The sequence below is a fragment of the Chelonia mydas genome, chromosome 3 (assembly GCF_015237465.2).
Source record: "Chelonia mydas isolate rCheMyd1 chromosome 3, rCheMyd1.pri.v2, whole genome shotgun sequence".
Classification (NCBI taxonomy): domain Eukaryota; kingdom Metazoa; phylum Chordata; order Testudines; family Cheloniidae; genus Chelonia; species Chelonia mydas.
Genome location: NC_057851.1, coordinates 78,523,712 through 78,534,741, shown reverse-complemented (window position 1 = coordinate 78,534,741; position 11,030 = coordinate 78,523,712). Strand labels below are relative to the sequence as shown.

Below are 11,030 nucleotides of genomic sequence, written 5' to 3'. Positions count from 1 at the left end.
CAAAAACATGAGCAGCTTTTATACCTTAAAAATTTATTGAAAGTATAGAGATGTCCATATGCTTAAGCATCAAATGCTTTAAATTGGAATACTATCTAGAAAGCACAAACAGAAGTACAGAGAGTACTTTACGATCAACCAACTTCCCAATTGCCTTTCTAGATACCAGTCCTCACAACTTCCTTAATAACTAATAATAATAATAATATAACAAACAAGGAACTCTCAACACTTCACTCTTTAAAGGTGTACCTTGCAGTTGTGTGAGAGTTAGTGGATCTTCAATAAGGCCTCCATTTTTTTTTTTTTTAAGGGTCTCATCTATTACGTGAGGACTTTTAACAGCCCAGGCCACTTTTCATAACAGCATGAATTTTCCTTTTTCTCCTTGGCCAACATTTCTGGGAAATGTCTCAGGCAACAAAGAGCCTGGCTTATCCCTGTAAAATATCACCCATCCTATTAAAATAGGAAAGAGAAAATAATGACCTGGAGACAGCTTTATTTATTTATTTTTAAAGTCACAAAATCTGTTTTACTTGAAATGTTGCCTGTCTTTGTGAACTAGTAATCAATTATATATCATTTTAAGTCTTAATATCAATATATTAGTTTGCTGGGTTCAAGAGCTCCCATGTCTCCCTAGTGGAGTTCTAGGAGAATGTTATCTCTGTCTTACTATCAGTTGCTCCTTGCTGAGCCAGCAGCACAGAGCAAACATTCAGAGTGACACTATCAGAAAAGATACTGATCAGGGGTTATTGAAAGCCGGTAGAGGAGAAGGGCTTGTGAAGCCACTAGACAAAAAATAAATATCAGCTTATCAGGCCCATATCAGTAAGGCCTGTCAAGCAGGAAGTTCAAATTGCCACTTCTGTTTTTTAAAGAAAAAAGGTAGAGGGAGAAGAAGAGACAGCTCTGCATGGAAAAATGACATAGGAACCCAGACCGTCTCAGCTGAAGGAATGAATCTTCCTGTGTGATGAGATTAAACAATTAGGGTGTGGAAGGTACGTTTGTTACGTGTAGGAGTGAGCTACAAGAAAGATTATTCAGGGAATGTAATTTTCTTTGCACAATAGTCCAACATTGCCACTTGACAGACTGAACTTAATTGCCATTTTCCTTCAGGGATCTCAATAATACTTTCCCTCCTACTAATTTCAGTGTGTAGACAGGAGCCTCAACTATTTAAGGAGTATTTTTAAGTATAATCATGCCAGACTTCTTCAATTTGCATGTTATCTTTCTCTCATAAATCCTTATTTGCCTTTTCTCCTTGTATATGCTAATCTCACCTGAGCACACCACTGTAGTGGGAGATATCTGACAGATGAAACTCTGAAACCATAAATATCATCAGTATAGTGCAGGGATTGGAAACCTCTGGCAAGTGGCACACCAGGGTAAGGCCCCTGGCAGGCCGGGCGGTTTGTTTACCTGCCGTGTCTGCAGGTTCAGCAGATCGTGGCTCCCACTGGCCGCGGTTCACTGCTGCAGGCCACCGGGGGCTTCGGGAAGCGGCGTGGGCCGAAGGATGTGCTGGGCGCGGCTTCCTGCAGCCCCCATTGGCCTGGAGCGGCGAAACGCGGCCAGTGGGAGCTGCAATCAGCTGAACCTGCGGACGCGGCAGGTAAACAAACTGGCCCGGACTGCCAGGGCGCTTACCCTGGCGGTCCGCGGGCCAAAGGTTGTCGATCCCTGGTATAGTGTCAAACTAGTGTAATGTGGGGAACTACATAAGAACGGCCATACAGGATCAGACTAATGGTCCATCTAGCCCAGTGGCCAATGCCAGGTGCTTCAGAGGGAATTAACAAAACTAGTAATAGTCAAGTGATCCATCCCCTGTCACTCATTCCCAGCTTCTGGCAAATTGAGGCTAAGGACACTTCAGAGCATGGCTGTGCATCCTTGCCCTTCCTGGCTAATAGCCATTGATGGACCTATTCTCCATGAATTTAACTAGTTCTTTTTTGAACCCTATTATAGTCTGGGCCTTCACAACATCCTCTGGCAAGGAGTTCCACAGGTTACTGTGCGTTGTGTGAAGAAATACTTCCTTTTGTTTGTTTAAAACCTGCTGCCTATTAATTTCATTTGGTGACCCCTAGTTCTTGTGTTATGAGAAGGAGTAAATAACACTTCCTTATTTACTTTCTCCACACCAGTCATGATTTTATAGACCTCTATCATATCCCCCTTAGTCGTCTCTTTTCCAAGATGAAAAGTCTTAGTCTTATTAATCTCTCCTCATATGGCAGTCATTCCATACCCCTAATAATTTTTGTTGCCCTTTTCTGTACCTTTTCCAATGCCAATATATCTTTGAGATAGGGTGACCAGATCTGCATGCAGTATTCAAGATGTGGATGTACCATGGATTTATATAGAGGCAATATGATATTTTCTGTCTTATTATCTATCCCTTTCTTAATGATTCCCAACATTCTGTTTGCTATTTGACTGCTGCTGCGCATTGAGTGGATGTTTTCAGAGAACTATCCACAATGACTCCAAGATCTTTTTCTTGAGTGGTAACAGCTAATTTAAACTTTATAATTTTATATGTATAGTTTCGATATGTTTTCCAATGTGCATTACTTTGCATTTATCAACATTGAATTTCATCGGCTATTTTGTTGTTCCATCACACAGTTTTATGAGATCTTCATTACTCTTCGCAGTCTGCTTTGATTTTAAATATTTTGAGTAGTTTTCTATCATCTGCAAATTTTGCCACCTCACTATTTATCCCTTTTTTGCAGATCATTTGTGAATATGTTGAACAGTACAGACCCTTGAGAGCCCACTCCATTCTGGTACCTCTCTCCATTCTGAAAACTGACCATTTATTCCTACCCTTTGTTTCCTATCTTTTAACCAGTTACTGATCCATGTGGACCTTCCCTCTTATCCCATGACCGCTTACTTTGCTTAAGAGCCATTGGTGAGGGACCTTGTCAAAGGCTTTCTGAAAATTTAAGTATCCACTGGATTATACTTTTCCACATGCTAGTTGGCCCCCTCAAAGAATTCTAATAGATTGATGAGGCATGGTTTTCCTTTACAAAAACCATGCTGACTCTTCCCCAATGAATTGTGTTCATCTATGTGTCAGATAATTCTGTTCTATACTACACTTTCAAGCAATTTTTCCTGATACTGAAGTTAGGTTTACCCGCCTGTAATTTCTGAGATCACTTCTGGAATCTTTTTTTTTTTTTTTTTAAATTGTCATCATATTAGCTATCCTCTAGTCATCTGGTACAGAAGCTGATGTAAATGATTGATTATATTCCATAGTTAGTAGCTCTACAATTTCACATTTGAGTTCCTTCGAACTCTTGGGTAAATACCATCTGTTCCTGGTGACTTATTACTATTTAACTTATCAGTTTGTTCCAAAACCACCTCTAATGCACCTCAATTTGGGACAGTTCCAGAGATTTGTCACCTTAAAAAAAAAAAAAAAAAAAAAAAGGCTCAGGTTTGGGAATCTCCCTCACATCCTCAGCTATGAAGACAGATGCAAAGAATTTATTTAGTTTCTCCGCAATGGCCTTATCGTCCTGGAGTGCTCCTATAGCATCTCTATCGTCCAGTGGACCCACTGGTTGTTTAGCAGGCTTCCTGCTTCTGATGTACTCCAAAAAAATTTTTTTGCTGTTACTTTTTGAGTCTTTGGCTAGCTGTTCTTCAAATTCATTTTTGGCCTTCCTAATTATATTTTTACACTTCACTTGCCAAAGTTAATGCTCCTTTTTATTTTCCTCAATAGAATTTAACTTCCACTTTTTAAAGATGCTTTTTTGTCTCTAACTATTTCTTTTACTTTGTTGTTTAGCCACAGTGGCATTTTTTTGGTCCTCTTACTAGGTTTTTTAATTTGAGGTATACATTTAAATTGAGTCTCTATTAAGGTGTCTTTAAAAAGTTTCCATGCAACTTGCAGAGATTTCACTTTTGGCACTGTACCTTTTAATTTCTGTTTAATTTTTTTTTGGGTAGTTGCCCTTCTGAAATTAAATGGTATGGTGTTGGGCTGCTTTGGTTTGTTTCCTGTCCCTCCCCACCCCGATGTTAAATTTTATTCTGTTATGGACACTATTACCAAGCAGTTCAGGTATATTCACCTCTTGGACCAGCTCCTGTGCACCACTTAGGACTAAATCAAGAATTGCCTCTCCTCTTGTGGGTTCCAGGACTAGCTGCTCCAAGAAACAGTCATTTAAGATGCCAAGAAACTTTATCTCTGCATCTTGTCCTGAGGTGACGTGTACCCATTCAACATGGGGATAGTTGAAATCATCCATTATTATTGAGTTTTTTATTTTTATAGCCTCTCTAATTTCCCTGAGCATTTCACAGTGACTATCACCATCCTGGTCAGGTGGTTGGTAGTATTCCCCTACAGAAAGGCTCCTATGTCATACTGGGCAAGCTGGATTGAAACTTGGGTTGAAGTTGATTTGGAGGTTTGTAATTTTTATTCTTGAAAGTACCCATAAATTGAATTATTCCTTAACAAAGGGGTTTTTTTCCTTTAAGCATTGGTGATATAATAACACCTATTGTACACATACACTATCACACATCTGGTCTGAGACAAAATAGTTGATAGGTTTGTGACAAACAGGAACCATAGGATTGCATCATTAAGTTACTGAACTGACAAAAAGATGCTCCTCTTACAGGGGCCTGAGCTAGCTCCCACTGAAGTCAGTGGAAAGACTCCAACCTAGTTCAATGGATATTGGATCAGGCTTTAGAAGAGTAAGAGATAGATGCAAAACACTTGTTCCTCAAAAGTTTTAATACAATGTTTAAGAAAGGCTATGTCTGAAGCCCCTCAGCCCCTTCCAGTTAATGGATTTGGGGGCCTATTTTCACAACGAGCTGAATAGCTGTCAGTTCTTTTTGTTCTCATTTACGCCTCTCCTAGCTGTAGCTTCAGATAGTTAACAAAAACAAAAGATCTGTTTTTTTCTAAAAACTTGAAAAACCGTTGTAGGCGGGTAGAGTCATTTCAAGAGTAAAATGCTACTCAACACTTCGAGTGGTGAAGTTTAATTGTGCCGATTCACATTTTCGATCTAAATTAAGAACCTCCTTTGCTAGTAGAAAGAGAACCTAGAAGTTCTGAAGTAGGCAAAACAAAGAACGTTTCCACTCAAACCGAGAATGGAGACCAACATTTACAAGTATATAATTTGATCATCTGTTTTCTAAATGGGTCCAAGACTGTGTGACTTGATTTTTTTAAAAATGTTTTGCATAAGGAAGGTCTTTGAAAGAGGCCTTAACTTAATTCTCAACATTTTAAAGGGGCACTATAAAGTCAAATTTAGCCCCAAATTTAGGTCTCTTACAAAACCTATATAAAATCTTTCCATGACCTTTTTAAGATTCCAATTTTTTTTTACTATTTCCTGCCAACCCAAACATTGTAGCATTGTCCAACTACATTAAAACCAGAAAGTGAAACTGACCATAAACAAATGGGAAAATAACTAGCCTATTTTAACTGTTTTAAGCAAAGAAGTACAAAATGTAAGAGAGCCAGGATAAAGAATGAAAATTAGATTAGAGTTTTTAAAAAATGTTTTGTTCAAAAGTTAACATAGATAGCACAGGTATTGATTTCTTTTTAACCCAGCTAGTGTCCCTTTAACATTTTTCTCTGTTGAAAAGGCTTTTGTTAGGTCTGCAAATTATATTCCCAAACCTTTCACACAGGTTTATCAAAATAAGGTGTCACCTTCCTGTATTTGTCTGATGGGACAGACTTGTTAGGACAGCAGGCTGTTGCATCATCTTATGATGCAATGAAAAACACTGTATCACACAGTCATGTCCTGATTCAACATGATTCTATTTGGGAGAAGTTAACAAAAAAACAAAAACAAAAAACAACCTCAACACAACTCTAAAATTGAGGTGCTCCACAGAACATGAGGGACCACAATTAAATTTCCTGAGTCTAAGCCAGTTATATTAAAACATGATAGGCTTTAGACTATTAGTGACTGTCAGGATTCATTTGGAATCGTTATTCAGTAAGTGCAGAAGGTCTGAAATAGTGGAAATTATTTTCTCGGTCCACAGAATGTAGAAATCATGTGTCACCACACCTAAAACATGTATTGCACAACGGGTAATACAGGAACTATTTGAAGGTGATTTTCTTTGTTGTTATTACTCAAATCTTGATTCAAAACAATGTTAACAGATTAAGAAAAAAGGAAGACAGAAATATGTAAATGGTAAGATTATACTTCCTTCCCCTAAGACAAATCAGGGCCCTGATCCTACAAACACCTTGTATCTCCTTGCAAACACTTATGCATATGATCAACTTTACTAAAATGAGTAGTCCCACTGTGCATAAATGTTTGCAGAACATGGGCCTCAGGCTTGATTCAGGAAAGCACTAAAGCTCATAATTAAGCACGTGCTTAAATGCTGTCCTGAATACATACTCTTTCCTGAATTGGAGCCTAAATGAACTAACTTGAAAGGTTATATTTAAAGTTAAAAATTTGTCCTCATGGAGGCAAGTGAGTGTGTCTATGTGTGTGTTCTATGTAGTGGTTCTGATAACTTCCTTCAATTAAGGGCTTCAGTTAAGCTAGAGGAAATTCTTTGATTATTTTATCGATGGAAAGTCTAAAAAGTCTAAAATCTACAGCTTGTGCAGGGTCTTAACAGTCCAGGACAAGGCCTTTTGGATTTTTTCCTAGCTTGGAGACTGCCACTGAGGTGTCTCTGGAAGGTTGGAGAAATTGGTGGGTATCTGCTAATTTTAACTTGTAAGAGCTGGTGCTGAGGAAAGCTAAAGCTGGTATAGTAGTATCTCTAATATTAGTGCTGGTATAGTATCAGAGGGGTAGCTGTGTTAGTCTGTATCCAAAAAACAGCAAGGAGTCCGGTGGCACCTTAAAGACTAACAGATTTATTTGGGTATGGTTCTAGCCCACGAAAGCTTATACCCAAATAAATCTGTTAGCCTTTAAGGTGCCACCGGACTCCTTGTTGTTTTTCCTGGTATAGTAGTATCTCTAATATTAAATCTGGAGAACTATCAGTGCTGGATCTAGGGGTGCTCCTGCACCCCCTGGTTTGAAGTAGGAATAACAACCCAAATACATGGTTTCTGCCTTCAGCACCCCCACTACAAAAATTGTTCCAGCACCACTGTATGAATTGCAATGCTACATTATACCTTCAATGAACAGACCACAAATGTCTGATGGTCCAGTGGGATTTTTCTAAGAGTTTGTGAGAAAAGTTGTTGGAGCTTCCAACGACAGCTCTATACCTATTGTGAAGGTTTTATTGCCAGACTGTAGGCCTCATTGCCCAAAACATATTTGTCACAGGGATATGGGGGCGGGGAGGGGGGCGGGTGGGAAGGGGAAGAGTGTGGACAAGATTTGCTTTAACAGGGGAGGGCTAGTGCTAACAGTGGAAGGAAGCCTATTTAAAAAACTAAAGGACTTATGCTCATTTCTCTGTATTGCTAAACTGCAGATGTGCAAGGCAAGGACAATCTCTAATTTAAATATAATTAATAAAAATGATAGAGAGTTTATAAGGAATGTCAAAAATCAGAAGTGGAAGAGACCTATCAGTCTCTATGTCCATCCACATGCCAATATAGGATGTTCTCTGTAGTCTATTTTCAAGTACACAAAACTGTTAGGAAACAGTACACTTCCTTACACTGCTAGTGGCTCCAATCCAGGTCTGAAACCTACTTTTACAGAATAGTTTCATAAAGATACAGATGCTGAACGCTTCCAGACACACACAGTGATCTGGACAATAGTCAACAGAGTATTTGTCAGTACTTTACAAATATCTTGCTGTATCAGTGGGGAGTACAGGTAACACAAAAAGCCAGCAGAGATGGAAAAAAATGGATGCATAGATAAATTTTGAAATGTGACTAATTATATGTTTGCAAACTACTTGTACACGTGAACCAATGAACCTCTAATGTTGTTGACATGTCCCACTCATGTCACATGGATAGGCCTGCACAGTTTAGGCGTAACAGGAGACCAAATTGCATGGTAACTAATGAAATGACATTTGAGATAAGGTTATATTCAGCAAATCAATGTTGTTTGAGTAAGGAACCTAGGAACTTCAGATCCTTAGTACCTAAATAAGCATTTCTAGTGTTTCAAAAGAGTAAACATGCTTTGTAATCACTAAGGGGGTGGGAAGCAACTAATGAAAGTACAAAGGAGGAGAAATGTGTATTGGCAATTCCTGAGCAGTCTGTGCTGTATACAAAGATGGGGACTGCATTTTTATCTTGATCCACCCCCAAACTTAATACTGACATTTGATAACCCATTCTCCATCACCAGATAGCAATAAATCCCATTTCATATAAAAATAAATGCATTACAATTTTTGTTTCCAACTCCTACATATATATATAGGCATATTATAAGGCTAACAGAAAATTGAATCTAAGGGTCTGATTAAAGCCAATTGGAGTCTTTCTGCTGCTTTCAGTTAACGCTGGATGAGACCCTAATAGTGTATCAAATCTAGGGATAAAAGTCTAAAGTTGGAGATGGTCAGAAACCATGGCAGAACATACAGCTAAAAAAAAAAAAAAAGGAATTCATCTTCACACTGTTAGCAATTTTGACACACATGGAAAGAAATTAAAAAAACAACATTGTGTTAAACTACACTATAACTGATTCAAGAGAGAATTGAGTTTTGTTGTTATCAGAAATGAAGTTAGACATAAAGGTTTGGAAGACATGCACATGGCCTGGGTCCAGTTCTTTTCACAGTAAGGACAGTCCATTTGGAACCCAAATATACATCCCTATGTAAAAAGAACAGGAGTACTTGTGGCACCTTAGAGACTAACAAATATATTTGAGCATAAACTTTCGTGAGCTACAGCTCACTTCATCGGATGCATGCAAAAAAGTTTATGCTCAAATAAATTTGTTAGTCTCTAAGGTGCCACAAGTACTCCTGTTCTTTTTGCGGATACAGACTAACACACCTGCTACTCTGAAACATCCCTTTGTGAACATTTTCAAAGCAGAATTTTTTTAAATAGACCCATGAAACCTGGAATCTCTAAAGTCTCAGCATGCAGCAATGTCAATTATTTTTAAGGGAGGGGAGAGGGAGAGGAATGGTCTGTGTAGGATTTCATCAGATAATTCTCAGATTATAAACCAATAACTTTAAATTTTTAATCATCTGTTTGTATTTAAACAGCACAAGAAACTGTTTTTAAATTCCTTCTTTCTACTCCAAACCACCTACTGTGACACAACAGATGATTCAGCTATATAATTATACAATATATTATTAGATCACATAGGCAGAAGAGACATTACTAGCATTCTTTGTTTATGCTGTAATCCACTTACTGAGATTCATCATCAGCTCTCTGGAGGAAGGATAGTGCAGTCTCTCTGCAAAGTCCGGACAATACCACACAAGTAGTTCTTGGTTGGCAGGGATGGGCTTGATAGTGTAGAAATAGATGTTCATTCCATTCTGACAAGCTGCCAAATTCTGTTCCTGAACAGAATGGGCTGGGTTCACATAGCGCATCCAATTGCTCTTGTCCTCATTAAATCCGTCAATGAAGTGGTGAAGTTCACCCCTGGAATAGATCTAAATGAGGGCAGAATATTATGAATATATATGTATAGTGTATACACACACACACAGAGTACATATGGCAAATAAGAGATTACTTTAAAAAAAAAAACCACGATCAACCAAATAACCAACAAAATAAATACAGAAATGTGTGTCCCCTTTCCAAATAAGACATTCTCAGCATTAAGAGTAATAAAGCTCACTCTTGATTAGGTACATTCTCCCAGTTACCTTTTCCATTTATGTTTAGTCAACGTTTTGCTCTATTAATGTGCACATGAAAGCCACAGAACATGAAGAGTTGTCTGAAGTAAGTCTACCTTAGAGGTCTTTTTCTGCTGCTATGATCCAACAAGTGTGGGATACTGTTGACTTCAGGTTTGAGTGTGTGCTTGCATTAATGCTTTGAGTCACCTGTGTATAAGACTGACTAGCTAGGCTACGTCAAACACAGTCTCTTTCTCCGTTTTATTCTATGGCCTCTGTACTTGCAGTTTCCTACCACCTCCGCCCAAAGGTTTAAACTATGCAAACATCCTCCACCCCCGACAGTCCTAAAGTAACACTTGCTCACTCTTGGAATGTAGCTTTTTTCTGGAAAAGCTGGGTGGGGCTAAGGTGAACTTCACCTGCCATAACTGAAGACCTGGCAACGGGCCAGCATTTGACAGTATGAAAGTCATGTTTCCTCTCAACAGACATGTTTAGGCATATACTTTAAAAAAAAAACAAAAAAAAACAAAACCAACCATATAAAACTGCTTGGCAACATGCACAAGAAAAAAAACCTAATTCAATGAGTGAAGATGTCATTTGACAAAGTTATGAGAATATGAAAATTAATTGAAAATCTAATGAACCCAACAAATATGTCCTTTAGAATTAAGATAGCTTATTTGTGGAAATAATTAGTTCAGCCACTACTTGATGAAATAAGCCATTTAAGAATGCCTGAGTTTCACAATAAGTTATCGGGTAAAAGTTAGTCTTAGACTGTGAGCCATTTGGATTTTAGATTGGAATCTCTTTGAGGCAGGAACTCTCTCTTTCTAAAAAACAGACCTAATATGTTTGATCTCATCAGTGAAATACATCTCTGTCTCTATGCTCATGCTACTTTCTTTTTCATTTGAACAGTAACTGCAAGAGTCAACTGAGAAGAAAAAAAAAAAAAAAAAAAGGGAAAAAGACAGGCTGGCCCTTTAATGCAGGCAGTAAACACCAGAATCACTTTCTTTTAAGAGTAACTTCCTGTAAATTGAGAAGGGGGAAATACATGTGGCTTCATCAAAGAAGCTAGTGAGAGATTTTGCGGTGTGTTTGTTATGAGAAAATGGAACAGAGCCGGGTGAATTCTGCTATCAAGAGGAGTT

General features: G+C 38.2%; 1 protein-coding gene across 6 annotated transcripts in view; it reads right to left on the bottom strand.

Annotated features, from left to right (window-relative positions):
* Positions 1–11,030, bottom strand: part of PRDM1 (PR/SET domain 1) — a 117,032-nt gene that overhangs the window by 5,502 nt on the left and 100,500 nt on the right. For all 6 annotated transcript variants that reach the window (XM_037894556.2, XM_007067009.4, XM_027829244.3 and 3 more), the window contains one exon: positions 9,420–9,669. In XM_037894556.2, coding sequence (XP_037750484.1) covers positions 9,420–9,669 — 250 coding nt within the window. The remainder of the gene's footprint in view (positions 1–9,419; positions 9,670–11,030) is intronic.